Consider the following 20,633-nt stretch of genomic DNA (forward strand, 5'->3'; position numbering starts at 1 on the left):
ACTTTTCCCCTCATGCAAATAAAACTAGCGATTGTCAGACCAATGAGAATTTAGTCTGAGAAGATCAAACATGATGAGACTGCAGCCTTATTCAGCAACTCTGAAGGTGACTGTAGCCGGCAGGGCAATAAATAATACCGTTTCTCAAAATTCTTGCTCAGGTATATTGATGGAAGTGCATCAACAGTTACATTGACAACACAAGTAGAGCAGGAGATAAGTGTGTGTGAGCCACACTTGTTTGGTGAAACATGGATACCCTCCTTTATTTTGTGCTAAAAGATGATCATTTCGGATTTCAGTCAGAGCTCCATCTGAGACCAGAAAATGGCCGACATGCGGCTGTTTGTTATGTCTCTCTCCCACTCTCATCCTTTGATCCCTCTGTGTTTGTGTTTGTGTACATGTGTGTGTGTGAGTGTGTTTGCAGCCACTGGTCCATTCCAGGATTGAAATTAGTTCCAGCCCGTTCCCCTAATGGCTCCATAGATCATTGCTCTGTTCCATTTAGTAATCAGAGGACAGCTGTAGTCGCGTCCTCCACGCAAGAAATTACTCACTTTAATGAAGAAAGTGTAATTATATTTTCACTGCAGAGGGGGGAGGGGGTAAAAAACAACAACGGGGAAATCTGGATGTAAGATTTAGGCCAAACACGCATAAAAAGAGACTGTTAGTGTGTTACACTGTAAAGACATCAATCCAGGTTTATTAGTAACATCATGTCCTACATGAGCATCATTTCGCCACTCTAAAGGGCTCCTGCTTTTCCTGTGGGGCAGGGTTATATTACACATGGTCAAAGTTTCTTCATAAATGCAAATAATCCCCCCGAACCTAAATCTCAGGCTTCAGCCTGTTCCTACTACTCACTGCTACAGTGAGAGCAAATATACTTAATGTAAAACATTAAATAATTGACAGTAAATTCCAATTTTTTTAAAAACTGAAGTGTTTATTAAGCTTTATGACAATTTAAAAAAAAAAAAAAGTCAATTATCAAACAACATTTTTGTGCCATTTATTGCTCAGTTTGTTTGTCTTAATCAAACAGTCACATATAAGGGGGTTAGAGTTAAAAAACTGAAAGCACATAGCCTGACGGTGAAGTTGCTAAGCATAGGTCGAATGCCTGTTGGACAAAAGGGGGCAACAAAGTTCATCAAAGGGGGAAAAAGCACAAAAAAGACAACAAGGGATCAAAAAAGCGTTAGGAGAAGCGCAAACAGCAGCAGCAGTGGACAGTTTACATTGTTTTTAAGACTGTTTAACTTCACAATGGAGAAGTTCTTTATCTGGAAACCAAAACTAGCACAAAAGTGAATAAGTGGATCCCACAGACTAGCTGTTTTTGACGCTGCTTCCTAGACCCATGATTTTATCTCACACTCATAAGACGTCCAAGCAAATCTCACGCCAGATACAAGAAAACACTCAAGGCCTGTACTTTGTGAAAACAGTGATAAGTTGAAGTGGCGTTTTTTTTTTTCTGACATCAGGCTTCTTTTGCACCAACAGTAGTCCATAAACATCAGGGAGCACAGACTAAAGTTCATGTGCTTAATTTGCAAATGTGCACGAGCCTGTAAGAGGTTAATAAAGAGACTCGCCAGTGAACGCAGCCTAATCCTGGTTTGATAAAACGTTAACAGGACACTGCACGCATTCACGCATATGGCACTACAGCAGCGACTTTTATTTATTCAATTATTCCTGACACACAGAGAAAATAGGTCAGGGCCTAACCTTGAATTGCAGCCTACTAAAACTGAAACAGGTGAGCTACAGCACAGAGTCACTGTGCTACTGTTGAATCCTTTTACACAGGTTCAAGAGTCCTGAGACTAAAATGAAAGACAAATCCATCTATTTAGAGCAGTCCAAAAATGAGTTTTATTTATTTATTTATTTTTCAGTTACACAGTCAGTATTTGCATTAGTGGCTGTTGCATCTATAGTGTTGATGGATGTTTACGTAACATGACTTCATAAATCATAAGGCTTTAAATTCAGTGGTTTAAAGCCTTTGGTTATTCAATAAAAACTGATAAACTGGTAAAACATTTATGACATTTAGATTCGTTTATATTAATCCAGTACATCATATGAGTTTCTCTTTGTGTGTGTGTTTCTGTGTTTGTTTGTTAGTGGCTAAAATGACACAGGAAGTTCATTGATACCAATTAAAATACATTTAGATTCATCATAAGCTGCTGAAGTCTCACTACAACTGATATTTGAAACCTGCCTTAAGTTAGTCTCAGACTCACAGCTGTGATTGCAAGTCTTTAGTACAAGTGTTATTTGACTGTATACACGTGGTTTAAACGGCAGTTTGACTGAATACTTGGAGCATACAGCTGCAAGGTGTACAATAATATATAATATGTAGCTCAATGAAATCAACAATTTATGACAAAACAAATACCTTAAAGTAAATATAGTGTTATTTCTAATTATATAAATGTATGTTGTCAAGTCCCTTTTATATATAGTAACCAGTTATCCAGTCCTTATTTATTTATACACTCTGCACCACTGCATTATTGCACATAAACATCCATATGGTATGTCTTGCTATTGTCTGTGTCATGTTGCTGTTTTTGGTATTATCTGTTTTCTATTCTGTTAAGAACATTGAGACCAAAGAAAAAAACGATCCCGTTTCCTTGAATGTGTCCACCTACTTTGTCAAAAAAAGCTGATTCTGATGGACCAGTTATTTGAAATTGTGGTTCAATACAGATGCTCACTTTTAACATGAAAACAAAGAAATCTCTGAAAGTCTCTGTCCCTGAACGTTTATTCAGGGAAGCTGCGCTGACAAGAGATAAACATCGGCCACCTCATTTGTCGATACGTTTCTTTCTCTTACCCAGGCTGATACATGGAGGTGCTGTTGCGTGGCTGATATATCACCCCATCCCTACTTTTTAAAAATTCAATAAACCTATAAAATGTAGCCTAAGTAGTTAAAATGTTTAAACTATGAAACAGAAAACCCCAAGCCTAATCATTAAGGTGGCTGTGGTAAAGGCAATGCATTACTAAAACTGTTCTCTGAGATGGACCAACCCTAACTAATCTGATCATTTCACATGTAAAATTAGTGGACTCACCTACTAAATGTTGTTTGTGTCATGGTTTATGGTTGTTCCAGTGCAGGATTTAAAGTTTAGTGCTGGATTTTGACAGCACTGCTACACTGGCTGAACGTATCACAGTTTCCACCCTAATAATAAACTCCAAATTGATTTTTACAGTCTGCATGGCAGGCACAGAGTTTGCTGTGGGAGTGAGCTGTATTGATAAAAATCCTCTTTTACCTCTCTCCTATTCTCCATCTAGAAATGTGATATAACTATATACCATACCCATAGTTTGTTAGTTTACATCGAAGCATTCAGCTACCTAAGTGGTAGATGATGGAAGCCTGTTTCCTGTTTCCAAAAACATATACAGAATTAATAACTTACCATGCATAGTAAGTTAGAACTAAAGGGAAATCGCAAGCTTTTTAGCTAAACAGCATTTTATTTGTTAATCTGGGTTTCGTTCCATGTCAGGATGTTGTAATATCAATGATACAGTGGATGTGCAGTGTCAGAGGTGAGGAGTTAAATAGTGAATATTGTGTGTTTTTTGCCCCTTAAAGCATGTACATCTCATTTATTGTGTCTCTGTGACAGAAGGGAAACCTGCATGAAACCTGAGTCCCACATAGGGATTTTCTGTTTCTCACCTTAAGCTAATTTTCTCACATTGATCGCATGATTTCTTGTGTTGATGTAAACAGATCTGGGATGAGCCTCAGATGAATCATGCTTCTCACAACAGAAAACCTGTTCCTTCTCTCTGATAGCCCGCTGCCATGCTAACTAACCTGATTTGCTCTGTAACAGCTCAGTTCGTCGTTATGTTAGCAGTTAGAGATTTCACACAGTTATATTTAACCACATGCGAGGCGCGTCTTTAGCAGCTCTCTCGATGGCTATGATAGATAGTTAGATGCTTCAGTCTGTAAAACCAGCTCATGAATGGACACAGACACAGACCTCGTCATCCTGAGCTGAACCTGATCATTAACACACACACATCCTAAAACAGAAGGCTCAGCTGCAGCTGTGCATCCTGTTGGTTAATGTGTATTGATTAATCAAAGTCCGAGTGTGTTTCATGTTGCGATGACATGCAGCTTTTGAACATAACACACGGAGCCAGATGTAAACTTTATAAAAATACACATGCGGGCCTTAAAATAAGTCTCTATTTTAGGAAAGTGCCACTGAGCAGCAGCATTTTCTGTCACTGTTCAGGTGAGAAGAAGACAGGAGATAATTCCCTTTGTATTTTGTGTCATCGCTCTTTAATAGCTTCAAGAAATTAGAGCTGAAAGTGGCAGATAAAAATGGATTTAAAGAGTTTCTGACTGTGGCATCAGCTAATGATCAGATGTTCAGTTTCATGCTAATTTTGAAGCGCAAACGGCATGGAAGTCACACAGATGTCTTCCTGTTTATCTTGTGTACAAATATCGGTCTCATTTAAGAGCCAGCAAAGGCGAAATGCAGTTTACGGTGATGTGAGACAGCTGGAGAAAGTGGAGCCAGAGAAGAGCTGCCGTTGATGACTGATGAATGACTTAAACAATTAACTTAACATCAAAATGGCTTTCTGATTAGTTAACTGCTTGTCAAAAGCTGCGATTGGTCGATTTGTGCTGCAGTGAATCAGTCACGTCTCTTGAAGTCTTTTCAATAACAACAGAGATGGGTTTTTGTAATGAAACAAATTGTTCTTTTATTCTCACTGTTATTGTTAATCTCTCTTGCACAACAACCCATTCCCGGCTTGTCAGTTGATGCCATTTTGTCAAAGACTACACTAGGGCGGCTCATTTATGCACACTCTGCTCTTTGGTAATCAGGTAATGATACTAGGGAGACAGTTCTATCACACCCGGTAGTCATTTTTAAACATGCAGTGTTGCTCTCACCATTTTCCCAAAGCTAACCAAGAGTTTTAAGTGCCTAAATCTGACCAGTGAATTAAGCTGAAAGTATTTATGTGATACCCTACACAAATCACCATTGCCAGGATTTGCAATTGTACGTGTTGTGCCTCCAATTTGCTGCCAAAACACTAGCTGGGGTTGTAGTTTCTCACTTCCAGCTTATTAACTAAGATTAAAGGCAGCAGATGAACAAGTAGCTGGAATTTCATGCAGAATTTAATGATGGTACAGGGAATGATGGCACTGAACAGGCTAATCACAGTCTTTACAGGCTGTGTCACCACGACATGTAGTTGTAGTTCTTGGAAAGTACTTGGAAAGTTGTAGTTCTTGCAGAGTAAGCTTTCTGAAGGGTTTGCCTTTATGACGTTCAAGTGCAGAAATGTTAGTGGGTGCTTTTTTTCATATTTGTGACCATTTTATAAACAAAAATGTGCTTCAAGTTTGAGTACATTGAATCATTTTAGAAAAACACGTCAAAAATGTAGTCTGGTGATGGAAAAAAATCACTCCTAGGTCAAATCCCACCACGTTTTGGCAAAACAAAATATATATTTTAAAGTATCTTTGAATGTATTTTTCAGTTTCAGTGTGTTATTCTCTACTCAAGAAAGTGTGTCCTTTACTGTTGGGTTTTTCATATATAACTTAGTAAGAGTGACAATAGTGTGACCTCGACTGGTTCCCAAATAATCTGATTTCCAGAAGCTTGTGAAGGGTCTGCGTTTACCTAACTGTGATTTTGGATGACTTATCACTCATTGGAAAGATTTTATTTTGGGCTCATGAGCTGTAATCAGTTGGTTCCTCCACCCCTCCCTCTCACATACAGTGACTGAGAGCAGCTAGAAATGGAACCAAAAATGAAATAAAACTATTTAATGATAGGTAAAGTAAATTTAAATTTTTTTTGTATTATTCCTATTTATTGACTTTTGTCCGTTTCTTTGGCTTTTGGAGCTGCATGGGTTTCTCTAATCATAATCAAAATACTGGCACTCATCAAAATAAACCACCAACTCCTGAGAAGATAAAGTAAACCTAAAATGTTTGGTGGATGCGTTTTTCCTGTGTTGACCTCAGCCATATCCTGTTTGCCGTAATTGGCAAATGAACATCAACAAATTCAGAAGCCACGCTCTTGTAGGGCAAGTGGATCCAAACCATGCCAGGAGAATGCCACAATCAGTGCAATAAGTTTTATTTGTAGATCTCAATCTGACATGTGAAATTTCAAAGAGCTTTATGGGCAAAAAAAATATTTTAAAGAATAAAAGGACATAGGTTGTTGGAGTGGACAAAGGAAGAGCGATGTGGCAAGAGAAAACAAACTCAGAGATAATAAAAGTAGAAAGCTGACGTGATATTGACGTTGATATTGACGCACATGCTCTTTATTGACCTGAATACTAAATATGGCAGAACTCACATACTGGTTATTACAAAATGGACTTAATGGTTTATTCAGTATGACTCAAATGAGTGACTGAGCTGCTAAAGGCATCAGGAAAGTGTTTACAGAGGTCAAGTCCAACGGTTTTTTCCATAGACTTGTATGTGACAGGAAGTCGTTTCTCTTGCGCAGGTGTCACCCACAGGTCATTAAAAAAATAATTAATTTTTGAAAATGCAGATTTAAGGTCTTTCTGGTTTGATACAATTTGTCAGACCCTAAGCTACGTCATCTTCTATGATAGTCTATGGTGCAAACACTAGTTAGATGCAAGATTAAAGAAGTAGATGTTTAAGAGTTTCTTTAAATTATCAGTCTAGTTTGAGGAAAACAATACCAAATGTTGGTCACATAAACGGTAAAAGCTGCATCCCCAGTTTTTCTCCTCAAAGAATACCAGTTTCTAACAGTTCAGTCATGGAGGATTAGGAGTGCAACTTTGCACATGAAGTCTCAGACAAACAGAAATGTTACATGGCCTTTAAATACGAGCAGAAGTATTTTAAAATCACGCATCCAGATCCCCTCATTATGGTGTCACCTGTCTGTGTGTACTGTGAAAGGGCTAATTATCAGCCACAGTTCAGTTCTGAGCTTTATGTAAATGAATTCCCATACACACACACATGGACACACACACAAACACACACAGACACACAAAGTGTACATCTATGTAGGTTAAGAGGTTTCCCGGCCTGCTGGTGTGCCAGATCTTTTTGAACTCTTTGGTGCAAGAAGTCAGCACCCAATCGGAGTTTCAGTATGAGCTACATGACCCGAGTCCTATTCACTGTCACACACACACACACACACACACACACACACACACACACCCACACACACACACAGCCTCAGGACATCCATGTCTTTGCCAATTGAAGCTGAATGCTCCTCTAAGCAATCAGCAAGAGGAAGAAAACTACAAAGACACTCTTCTTTCTTTCCTCCTTTCTCGCTCTCTCTCTCTCTTTCTTTCTTTCTTTCTTTCTTTTAGTTGAGACATACAAATTTAAATACAGTGTAAGTCATTTTGCCGCGTACGTGGTCTCTGGTTTTGTTCAAAGAGGATAGACCTGAGGACTTATAAAGCTCAGCCTTGCATCATTCTGCAACAGAGGATGTGAGTCTGTGTTAAAGAGAAATCTATCTCCTGTAGACACTCGTCTCTTCATACCGGTGATATGGTCATCACGGTGATCATTCTCCATCTCTGGCTTAGCCTGTGAATGAAATGCTTCAGGTGAACTATTGGTCCTCCGTTCAGCCAGGATGCTTTTATCTGTCACACATTACAATTTGTTGCTCTCATTAAATTTAAAAAATGTGTTGCTGACAACAGCAGGTGGAGTTAGTTTGGGCAGATATTGGATTAAGCTATAACCTCAGGAGGGTTAAAAATGGCATGCTGAAGTGCCAAAGAACTTTTTCAGTGGCCACTTGAGGCTGGCTTAAAATTATATTGAAGCTTAAAACTTTAAAATATTAGGGGTGATGCAGCTTTCAGAGGCTGGTGGGTGAATTTCCTCTCTTAAAACACAATAAAATTTTCTTTAACTCTATTATTTTTTAAGCCCCAAATTAGCACCCTGTTTTATAGCCTTTCACATTAAATCAGATTCACCTTATTAATCAAAATGGTTAGCCAGTGCTAACAATAGCTGATAGAAATACCGCAGCTGTACAGTTTTAGCTAAAATTTGCCATGCAACTGTTTCCAAACAAGAAAGAAGTAAACAAACAAAACAAGATGGTGAAAGCATCACAGCTAAACTCTTGACATCTTGACATAGTTGCTCCTGTATTTTATGCCGTCTGTGGTATATGTTTGTTTTGCATCCACATCTGTGCCTGTTTTTGGTAGTGTTTGCCGATGTGCTTTCTCTTTATCTAATTATTAAAATAGGCCTCATTCGGTCACCAGGCTCCATTTAAGGTGCTGTTAGCACTGAAAGAAAAGCAAGTGGTTCCGAGGATGTTTGAGGCCTCAAACAATGAAAGAAACATCCAGATTAAACAGGGCTTGGTGATGGCTTTAAATAGAAACTTGACCACCAAATAAATGAGTGGAGATAAAGAGGAGGTGCACTGCATTGTACAGTCAACCAATTAACATCTATCTGTGGGATATACAATATGAAAAATGCTGAGCAATGACACAAATTCTGATTTTACTTCTAGATAGCAAGAGAAAAGGAAAATAATAGCAGGCATTACAGTAACAAAGTCCTCAGCATGCTTGTGTTTCTAGAGGAACAGTGACTAAAGAGACAAATGCTTTAACATCTATGGAAAAGACATCAGTAAAAACAAATTTTATCCACGTTTTCACAGTGACCAAGGGTATTAGCTTCTCAATTCTTTAAAATGTACTTAAATCCCACTATAATAACAATTACTCACAATATGAGGCCCTTCTCTCCATTATATCAGAAAAAAGAAAACGAAATCTGATATGTGAGTGTTGGTGTTATTACGCAAGGAAAAAAACAGAAGGTAAGTTCTTCGTCAGAAGAGGGAAGATGTAAAAATCCAGGACATGAGAAAGCAAGACGAGACAATTACGTAGAGAGGGATATTATAGCAGGGATGCCGTGAATAAACACCTCGTTACAAAGATGAATGCAGGTTTAAGAGTTCAGTAATGTGAACACTACAGGATCTGGTCTAGAGGGATGTGGGGAAAAAGTGATGTAGTCAGGTGAGTCATCCTTTACCACTCATGCTCTCAATTTTCAGGAATATTATGGAGACCGAGAGAACAGGGCCGTAAATGCTTCATCCCGATATCAAAAAGATCTTTGTGCTGAGGGGGGCAATTTAGTGGCATGGTTACCAGAAAACTCCCCACATTATGGACAGTTACAGCAGGAGGAGAGAACAGTGTAGTGATAACTGTTACTTTACAGTATGTTTATCGGGGGGGGTAGGGTAAAGCTCATGTTTATCTTCTCATATGGAATTTTCACTCCCAGCTGTGGGACTAATAAAGGCGATCTTATCTCATCTAATGCATGACAGAGGGCTGCTTTGAAAGCTGCAGTCTTCTATTTTTTGAAATCATCTGTGTCACTTATGGTTAAATGCAGCCTCAGCCCAACCCTTCCACTCTGTGGTTCACCGATGACCTGGTGGAATTTCAGAGGTTAATCACTCTTTAACGAGATGGTTCCCAATTTAGGCCCGTGACATCATTTCAGTCACTGTTCATAATGTCAGGTCACATCAATGCAGCATGCATATCAAACAGGTCCATTTAAACAAAGAAGAATATATTTAGCTGGCAGTTGTAAATTTTTAAAAACTTTTTTGTAGGAGATCAAAGGTAGCAGTCGTGGAAAAGATGTCCGAGCCAAATTTAAAGTTTTAATAATTTATTTTGCTATTTGAAAGCTCAAAAACTGTCTTCTTTTTTTCCACAGTAAGGTGTTGGAAAAACCATCATCGATAGTCAAACTCATGCGCTTGCCTTTTTACATGTGACAAAAGGTTACAGAGCCTCAAAAAAACAAAAAAGTAATTTCTGTTTCATTTTTTGTTAAATTTTTGTCGCCTGCTGACATGCCCTGCAGCTCGCTGTACCACTTCTGCATGAACTCTCTGTTCAACAGTTTGTCTTATCACTATTTAATGATAACATATTTTTGTGTGAGCAAAAGATGAAACAAGCGGAGCCCTTTGTAGAAAAAGCCTTGTACCTTGTGTTGGATTTTGTTACTTTATACCTGCTTCTTTTCTCAGCTTAAGGGTTTTGAAAAAAATATCATCAGAGGATCTTTGACTCTGAAATGTAAACCAGGAAATAACTGTGCAGTTTCTGAATTTATAAGGCAAAGTATAAGAGAACTATTCTCGCACAGCTTAAATCAGTGCTGTGCTGGATGGGTTTGGATCATTTTTATAATACAATATTTACTTTGTTAATACTAACAGTGTATTTGTATCCATATCAGAGTATACAGGGGTGCACTTGACTTAAATTACTTCAGGCTCCGTGTAGACGTCTGCACGGCTGCCAGTTTTTTGTGATTATGTGGATTCATCCAAGACACACAAATAACTTTTGGATTTTAAACTAGGCGTTAGTGCAGCGCCTCAGTTCATCAGCTTTGTGTGTTCCTGAGCGCAATTGTTTAAAAATGAAGCTATGACCGGTCTCATACAAACTGATTCGTGCCCTACTGAAATGAAAGTTATTTTCAAAATCTTGCTGACGGTTATGAAAAAACTTGACAATTAATATCCATGAACACAAACAAATAAATTGCTTTTTTGTTTCTAATCCACATTTTTGCAATGAGAAAGGCTTTTGGGTCAGCAGATTTACCTGCAGTTACACTGACTTCATTATTTCAAACAGTGGCCATGTTTATTATGAGTGTTCCCCACTGTATCTCTGACAGAAAATGGGTAAAAGCATAATAGGTTCTCTTTTACTGAATGGACCTGTTCTTATATATAGCACTTTTCTACTCAAGCTCTTAAAGCATGTTTATACAACATGATGAGCAATTTTTTCTACATCTAAGTGATCTCTATCAGACATTCACATTCCGATGAACAGATCAGGGTTAAATTGGAGTTCGGTATCTTGCCCTATCTTATTTTTGGCATGCAGAGTGGAGCAGCCAGAGATTAAACAACCAAACGTCCGATTAGTAGATGATCTGCTCTACCTCCTGAGCCACTCCTAAACTCAATTATCAGTACAGGGTTTGTTATTTTGTTGTTAGATCCGGGTGTGTGACTTGAGCATGAATTGTCACTGCTGCTGTTTTTCTCAGTAAGTCCAGCTGTGGGATGGTGGTGAAAGGAAAAAAAAACAATGAGGTGGAAGAACCACAGAGAGGATGAAGGAAACGTGAAGCGGTTTTGGCACCATGGAGGACAGAGAAAGGACAAATAGTCCTCAGTCTTTTTGTAGTAGAGGAAGAATGAATGAAAGTGAAAACCGGATAAAGCTGTATGGTGGCTGATAAAACTGTAGATTGGAAGAGTTCTCATTTTGGACCGAGGTAGCCCATTTCTGCTGGAAGCTGAAATTTCCAAACATCTGTGACTGGCGAGTGTGCGGCGGTCTGCTCTTCTTTTACTGGAACGTCATCTTAGAGCTTTAATGTGCATCTCCACGGGGACGCTTGCTAACAGCAAGCCGATGCCAGGCACTAGATGAAACATGATTTCACAATCACAGCATTAAATGGGGAAAAAACACAGACTCATATCGTTCAAACAGACAGTAAAGGTGCTCTGTGATTGAACTCATCTTTATTTTAATCTGACAGCAGCTTTCAGTGACAATCACTGGCCTCAGCATGATCAAACTGGACTCTGAAGTAAACCACAGTGTGATGAAACATGGCCAATGGTGCCTGTGACAGAAAGTGTATTTTTAAAATATCGGAGTGTGTCATAGCTCATCACGAAGATGTTCTGTCCTCAGCTCTGAGCCACAGATATTATCAGACAATTTATGTTGTGTCAGAATTACTCTATATTACCTTATCCCACTGCATGGTAGGGTGCTCTCATTTTCATATTTAATAAATGTCATGTCACCTTTAGTTGCTAAAAACCTTTAAAAAAGGCAAAAAGCTTGGAAGTGATCTGTTCAAAGGATTCTTCAGATAAAAATGGTTTGCAGCATGTAGAGATTTAACAAGCGCCACATTAGACAAGGATCATTAAGAAGTATACAAAAAAAGACTTCATACCTTATTTTCTCATATTTATATTTTTACAATGGTGGATACTCATTTTAACACTGCCACAATTTTAAGCAACAAGTTCAAGGTGAACAATAATCCCTATGAGCCACAGATTCAGGGTTCAGACTGCTCTAAATGCTCACTTTGGCAGTTTTGTTTTTTTGCTCTTGGGTCTGTATTTCCAAGCGAGTTTATGTCATGGTCATCTCAGGCACAGAGCTCTGCCTGCCTTCGGATTAAACCAATCAAAAGATAGTTAGCTTAAAGGCTAAAGCTGCTTGTTTCAAACAGAAGATGAACTGAGGTGCTGCAATGAGGCCGATGGAAGTAAAAATGGGTTATTTTGAACCGTGAATCATGGAAAGCACGAGTCCAGTAATAAAAATTCAGATGTTAATAGTAATATTCAAATATTGTTTTAATTGTCAACATTTATGTTTTCAGATCAGCCAACTTGATTCAGAATAGACTCATGCCATTTAAGGTAAAGTCAGCTCACTTAGTTGACTTACTACCAGATCGCAGTCATTCTCTGACCTATTGGAAATGATTAGTTTAGATACAGATACTTGCACTGTCAGTGGGTTCAGGAGCATCCACAGTCTGTGGGACAGCCAGTGTCTGCTGATAGATTTTTGAGACACAGAGTGAAAATGTGATATCTTTAACATCCACACACAGATTCACTTCTACGCACATCCCCTGCTTTGTGTCTTTGCAAAGGTTTTGTATGGGTTTGGTGTGAATATGCCATAGGATCGCCTTACTTTAATTTTCTTTAATCACATTTCACCTCTACTGTCTTAAGCCCCCTCACATCTCATTGATCTCACTGAACTTATTTAATCTCAACTTGTCTCTTCTTATCTCGCGTTTTGTCCTTTCTCCTTATTTTGTTTCGTCTAACCTTATATCATTACACCATCCCCACCTCATCTCTTCTTCCCTCACCTCATTTGCCCTCCTCTCATCTCTCCCTTACCACATCTAATCTTTCACCTTATCTCGGTCAGCCTTAATGTGGAATATTTCTGCCGCTGAAGCTGTCCAATTAAGATTAGATGGCACGAAACTAGTACGTCTGTGTGTGCTGTGTGTAGGCAAACCCTCAAAATGGCAGAAGCTAGTGTCTCATAGTTTCACCTCATTACTGCATCCAAAGAGGAGTGTGACAGACGGGGGAGAATTCACGAGGAGGGGAGGAGGAACTCTTCTTTCAGTCCGTCTGGACAGCATCATCAGAGAGAGCGAGAATAAGAGTCCATTATTAAAACATGTGACGGCAGAAACATGGCTGAGCTCGTGTTCATGCTGACTTGGAGGCTGTCTTCATGAGAGATCCTGGCAGTGGGGTCTGTTAACATTCAGATCACGTTCCACTGCACACCTCCCGATTTCTCTAAGAATCCCCAGCAGCCATGTTGGTGCCCGCACGACCATGAGGAGGACGTCTTTGATTATCAGACTTTAGTGGAAAAATACATAATTAAACAAGTGGTTACACTATTTTTCATTCAGTTGTATGTGTGTGTCATTAAAGTTGCAGCAAACACCAGTTAAAGTTAACGAGAACACGTGATTTTAAAGAGCTAACTGTTGAGATTGTTCTGGTGAATGAAAATCAATACAGAAACAAGCTGCTGATAATTCATTGTTAATTAGCAAACTGCAGTTGGTGTTTTTAAAATCTAATTTAAGCCCAGTTTCAATAAAACCACAAGTAAGGAGCTCTGAAGATGGATGAAGCCCTGGTGTCTCCGTCTTTCTGAGCATCTGGGTCGACTGGGAAATCTTTTTGTTTGCACTGTCTTTATATGGAGAATGAATGAGCAGCGAGATATGAGCCACGGCTGGAAAATGACAGTCACAGTTCTGGAATCAATAACTCAGTGATATTGTTTGTTCCTCAGTAAGCAGAGGTTTGGGAGCAATCTCTCTGCAGAGTGATAAGAGGAGAAACATTGCCATTTTTCAATTCAGTGAACTCATTGATTAGTTGGAGAAATCCAGTGACTGATATTAGCAGAAATTTGATGCAACTCCGCTAGAAGGGATGCTTCCACAAGAATAGCAAATATCATCTGCAAGTTCTAATGGTGTGTTTAAGGAAAGTGTTTTACTCTTAAACAATAAGGTTAAGTACGGTGATGTTTGACTGCAGTTACAGAAGGTGTTTTCAGACTGTTTTGAGGTGAACGTTATGAAAAGTCCTTCTAGAAAACAGTGCTGAATAAACATTTACACTGCAACATAGAGCAAATCTTCCTGTAAAGCAAGGTGACATTCCTTGTACCACAAGCCAGTTTTGGAACCTCCGCATCTGACTGCCACCCATTACAAATGGCAAAAATGGGTTTCCTTCTACCTTAGAGATGGGGTGTGGAGCTTAGCCATTCGAGAGGGCCTCGGTGTGCAGCTGCTGCTCCTCCACATCAAAAGGAGGCAGTTGAGGTGGTTCAGATATTTGACTAGGAGGCCTCCAGGATGGCTTCTAGATGAGGTATTCTGGGCCTGTCTTACCAGAAGAAAGCCCCGGAGTAGACCCAGCACTCTTTGGAGAGATTTAACAAGTTCAGTCAGTATTATCCTTCGCTCTCATTGGTAGTTGTTTCTGTTGCTAATCTCAAAATTTGCTGAAATTAATGGACCTTTAATGGTCTGGTCAGTCTCTTCCTGTGGGGACGCCCCTTTAGACACAAAAACCCACCCACTTTAGTCCACCAGTAGTTTTTTCACCTTAAACTGGTTGAAATCACTGAATGTTTCTGGTCGCTAAGTTGTTGCTGGTCACTTCCTGTGTGGTTGCCACTTCAAATTCTTTGTTTTTGGTCTTCAGATGATTAACCTTGTCGGTCTCTCGTGTCCTGTAATGCCATCAGAGCAGAATGTCAGCTTTGGTGATTACGCTCATACAATATTGTATATTTCAAGGAGTTAACTTGTGTTTGCGTGCTCTCCCTGTCAGGTTAATTGATGATTCTAGACATGCAATTGACTGCCAACTTGTCCACAGTCTGTGCTGCCTCTTGCCCAGTGTCAGCTGGGACAGGCTCCAGCTTTAGTTTAAGGTTTTGATAAGCCCTAAATCATGATTGCTGCAGTATAAAATGTGTATAATCTGTCAGTTTGTTCATTTAGATTTCAAATTTGATGTTTAACGGGATGGTTCATTAGTTTCCTGTGAGCAACTCATCCAGACTGGGCTGGTCTGAACGGGTGGTGCTGTGTTGACGTGGACCAGATTGGCTCTGGTGGAGCAGCAGATTGCGTGTTCAGCAGGAGGGGAACTCGGGTCAGTTCAGGCTGCTTTGGTTTCATCACTGCCACAGACACACACACACACACACACACACACGCTGGAGGCCCCTGACCCGGTGACTGTGATCAACACGAGGGGCCACAGGATAAAGCTGAAGGGTGGCAGGATGACTGAAAGGATGAGGATAAAGTTTGATTTCTAGCTGCTTTCTGCTAATATTTAGCTTTCTTTCCTGTCATTTCATTTTCAGTTCATCACCCTCTAAAAGTTAATTACATCATTTCTCTTTCGTTGAACTAATTGCAGCCAGTAGACGGTTGTAACTTGGAATGAAAGGTTGTTTTAGAGGTCGCAAGCCACAAAAGTTCAGCCGCTGTTACAAAACAAAGCGAAAGAAAAAGAAACGTTCAGGAATCGTCACTGAAACTTATAAAACAACACACCCCCTCACAGCTGCTTATAATTCACCCTTGATCGGGGGATTTATTTTTCCAATCTCTGTAGTTGAACCTGAGTGTACCAGATTTCTGACCTTTAGGTCATTTTTTTGTGGCGGAAATGATGAGTATGTCATTGCAGAAGGTTTCTGGGTGGAACAGGTCTGTTTTGGTGAATTCTTCAAATAAGTACTGTGTGTGGAAATGCTGCAGTCTGCAGCAAAAGTGGGCTGATCTTGACTTTCTATTACTAAAGTGCATCTTCTTCCCTGTGTGGTGAGTTAACATAATAAAGTTTGAAGACAGGAGTTAGCCTTTGAGGTTTGACCCTTGTAAACAGCTGCTATTGCTGCTGCTGATAAGCTGTGGTGGAAAAAGCATGTCTTGCAGAACAAGATTGTAATAGTTATATTTCAAATTCATTGAGATATTTAGGGCCGGTGAACTTTAGCGCTATAAACAGCATTGCTCTAACTAAATATTAACACAGCAACACACTTCAGTCTGACTGCAACACTCATCCACCTGCAACACAGGTACACACAGAGAGACGTCACAGAAATACGGAAAACAGAGTATATCTCTGTACAGAAAAAGGTATATCTCTGTACAGTTCTTCAAAATATTAAATAATTTCAGTTAACAGAAATAAATAAAACCCAAAGCTTAAAAAAAAGTGCAAAAATGAAAATAAATTGATATAGGAAATGATTTCAGGTTTTTTTGGAGGGGGGGGGGGCAAATCTGTCAAAACAACCAGCCTGAGGAGGCGTTGGTACAGATGTAACAAAGATGTACATCTCACAGTCTTGGATGTCTTCAAGACTGTGACATGTGTTGTATTGTAATAGCTGCTCTGAACTTCTTAGAGCTAACCCTGACAAAGAGTGACTTCATAACATTGAGATCAGGGCTATTTGTGGGCTAAACCATCTGTTGCAGGAATCCTTGTTCTTTGTAACTGTGTCTGTATGTCTGCACTCTTTGTCATATTGCTGGATTCATTTGACATTTCTCCAAGTTTCCATCCACATGTCAGAATAATTACTGTTTTACTAAAGAACAATAACTAATGTTGATGTCAATATTCATGACTTTTCGGTTGTGTCTGCAGGTCTGTCTGGTAACCCTGTCGATTTGGAAAAACGTCACACGTCATTTGGACAGAACTTTATCCCCCCAAAGAAGCCCAAGACATTCCTGCAGCTGGTGTGGGAAGCTCTGCAGGACGTCACGCTCATCATTCTGGAAATCGCTGCAATCATCTCACTGGGCCTGTCTTTCTACCATCCACCTGGCGGTGACAGTGAAGGTCAGTGTAGATGGTCGTAGACGCTGTGTCTTTACCCATTGCTTTCGGTACACTGAAGACTCAACCTGAGCATTTTAGCTGCTGCCAGCTGGTGGTTTTTCAGAGCCAGAGATGAACATATATGGAGAGGTGGCAGTGCTAAGTTATCAGTATAGCAAGCTGCACACATAGACATAACAAAGAGGGTTGTTTTTCCAGTGGGAGTTTTCCTTCCCACTGTCGCCAAGTGCTTGTTTGCAGCGTGTCGTCTGGTTTTTGGAGTTTTCTCCGGATAATTTTATTATTTTAAACGAATTAAGTTAAATTAGTTAAGAAGTCAAATAACTGCTAAGACAAAACTACCCGTGGCTTAAAATAGAGGGAACTCCAACATAAACCAAAGCAAGTGAAGTTAACTCGGTTTTATTAGACTCCCAGGAAGTGAAATCATTTCCTTTGTGAGGTGGAAGGCAACATGGGTTAAACACCTGAAAAAGACAAGCCCAGCAATCAGCTGACAGGCCGGGTTGGCCAAAACTGAATGGGTGCCATGCACAGATGCAGATTAATTAGAGCGCTGTTATAAAATACTAGAACTTGATGTGGACACTCAAGTATGTGAAATCTTGTGAATGCGATAACTCCAGAAGGAGGCGACATGGGAGTTTCAAATTAATATCACACGTGTATCTACTAAGGGGCTGAGGGGTAGCACCAGCGGCCACCTGTATTTTTTTCTAATATATCCATCTCGTTTATTTTAATTACATGCTTTATCAGGTATGTTTTTCTGGGTAAATTATAAGTGGATTTATTTACTTTAATTTTTACGTAATCCACTTTTATAAAACAAGAAATCTGATCATTCATCTGTTTAATAATGTCAGTAGTTACTGTGCTAGTTTCCATTACTGTCAATTTTTGCATTAAATGAAGTAAGTAAATAAACTGGTGCAGCAAACAAACATCTAAACGTGACTTTCTTCAAGTGTTTACACGCAGATACGTTTTACTTCATGCAAATAATGAAACGATAATTGTGGCAAGAACTTCATTAGCTCGGTGAGCCTTAATTGCGTTGGCTAAGAGAGGTTAAGAACTGCCATTAGGAATTGTCACTTGATGACAATTCAGAGCCTGATAAATTATCTGACTCTTTAAGCCTCGTGGTAACACTCACACATTCACGGGCTCCTCTAATCAAGTGAGTGAGAATCTGAAAATGAAGCTGATGCCTACAAAGCAGGGAAGGCTATAAAAGGAAATCAGAGCACTTCCAGCTTGCAATTTCCGCTATCTAAAATGTCATTCAGTAGTGGTGGTTAATGGGAGCGCCAGGAATCGAAACAAGATGTCTGCAGAGGAGCAGCAACGGGAATGCTTAGCTGACACAGAAGTGATGCTGCACTGTTTCGCTGCGTGGGGTTCATTCACAATCAGGGCCCACATCAGAGGAAAAACCTCACCTGCTGCTGCGTCACAAAAGTCAGTGTGTGCGGTCAGCAAAGCAGCATTTGGATCAGGGTAACAGCTGCTGTGTGCAGACTGAGATAAAATATGTTTTGTTGGACTTAATTATCAAAGCTCTGTTTGCTGAAAAAGGGAGCAGTATGTTTGTGGATTGTGAAGATGCTTTGCATGCAAGGGAGTCTAAAAATATCTAGAAACAGGAAATTATCTGCTAGTCACGAATTTCTGAAAGATGACAAATTAGGAGCAGAAACTTTTTCAGCTGATTAAAGGTTAAGGTTTTCCAAGCTCTGATCTTTTCCATAGGGGTTACTGAAAGCCCAAACCTTTGCACGTCCCACAATTACTGCATCTATTCCAAAAGTAACATGTATTTATTAATTATTATTATTTATTTTCAGTATTCGGATATCTGTAGGTAGTTGGTTTATATTTTAATTTATATTATTATTTATATGGAGATGTATATATTATATATACTGTAAATAAAGTTGTTTAAGTAAAGTTTTTGTTTAGCTTTTGACAGTATTCCTGACTGTGAAGGATAGAGGTCATTTTTGCTTTTTGCTAATCTGAAAGATGGCTGAGCAATTAATTAAATTTTAATGATTTTACAATTATTAAAGCAGGATAATTGAGATACAGCAGTTGTGCAATGTTGTGTTTTGTGCCTCCATAAAAATCCAAAAGAGAAAAAATTATAATGTGATGATGTTATGCCTGAGTGGAGGATATTCCAGTGGACTATGGTTGTCACTGCAATTTTAGAATTCAGATTTGGGTTTTTTCTTGCGTCTCCAAATTCTAAGTAGGAAGTCTGACTTGAGAGGGCATCCAGATTAAAATTGCGACTGGGAACTTGGAATTTCAGGATTCCCACTTTAAATGCACAATACAACACCATATGTGATCTTAAACCTCATCACACCTTAGAGCATCTTTCCTTACCTGTTCATTAAATCATTACACAGTCAGCTGTCATTGCCTAACCTTTCCAATAAGGGCTCTCCACCACGCCACCTGTCTTTGCTGTTACGATGGGATTTGATTTCAACATGTCCTCATGTTTTCACAGCATGCGGCGCATCTTCGGGTGGCGCCGAGGACGAGGGCGAGGCCCAGGCTGGCTGGATCGAAGGTGCTGCCATCTTGTTCTCAGTCATCATTGTGGTCCTGGTGACGGCCTTCAACGATTGGTCCAAGGAGAAGCAGTTCCGCGGGCTGCAGAGTCGCATCGAGCAAGAACAAAAGTTCACGGTCATCCGCAAAGGTCAGGTCATCCAGATCCCTGTGGCCGAGATCGTGGTTGGAGACATCGCTCAGATCAAATACGGTATGAAACTCAAACATCTTTACTTGGTTATTTCATGTGATGTTTAACTGTCAAGCTTTTATGACTACAGCAGCAACCTTTGTGGAGCTGCTTTACAATACAAAATGTAAATGTAAAAGGACTCTGTGTAAGATCCTGTTCAAACCCTGTGGCTGATGGGGGAAAAAGATTGTGACCTGATCTATCTGCTTGCAGGGGACCTGCTGCCTGCTGATGGTATCCTGATCCAAGGCAATGACCTGAAGATTGACGAGAGCTCTCTGACAGGGGAATCTGACCAGGTTCGCAAGTCTATGGAGAAAGACCCCATGCTGCTGTCCGGTGAGTGCCTGGAAAACTGTTCTCCTAAAAAAATCAGGTTCACGGTGTTTGACTGAAAGATGGATGTCGTGCTTATAAAACAAGAGCTGTCTGACACCCCGCCAAAGCTAAAATTTCCTATTACACCATGTATGAATTCAATCCCTGGATTCAGAAGGATATCTGGATGCGGAGTAGGGCTACACAAGAGTGCAAGACTATTTACCTAGAAAAAAAGCAACATAAGTAAAAGCATGTCATTTTAAATATTCAGTGATGCATCTTAAGATGAGATTAGATGGATAAATAAGTGCTTTGACATTGATTTAAAATGAAAACAAATGACAGTAACACAGTAACAGTTTAAAAAA

The 20,633-nt window shown here is 39.6% G+C and overlaps 1 protein-coding gene across 6 annotated transcripts in view; it reads left to right on the top strand.

Annotated features, from left to right (window-relative positions):
• LOC116315061 (plasma membrane calcium-transporting ATPase 1-like) overlaps nucleotides 1-20,633 on the top strand; it is a 125,104-nt gene that overhangs the window by 55,751 nt on the left and 48,720 nt on the right. For all 6 annotated transcript variants that reach the window (XM_031733215.2, XM_031733217.2, XM_039612562.1 and 3 more), the window contains 3 exons: nucleotides 16,983-17,180; nucleotides 19,705-19,962; nucleotides 20,158-20,283. In XM_031733215.2, the coding sequence (XP_031589075.1) occupies nucleotides 16,983-17,180; nucleotides 19,705-19,962; nucleotides 20,158-20,283 (582 nt within the window). The remainder of the gene's footprint in view (nucleotides 1-16,982; nucleotides 17,181-19,704; nucleotides 19,963-20,157; nucleotides 20,284-20,633) is intronic.

Source organism: Oreochromis aureus, linkage group 5 (genome assembly GCF_013358895.1).
Source record: "Oreochromis aureus strain Israel breed Guangdong linkage group 5, ZZ_aureus, whole genome shotgun sequence".
NCBI lineage: Eukaryota > Metazoa > Chordata > Actinopteri > Cichliformes > Cichlidae > Oreochromis > Oreochromis aureus.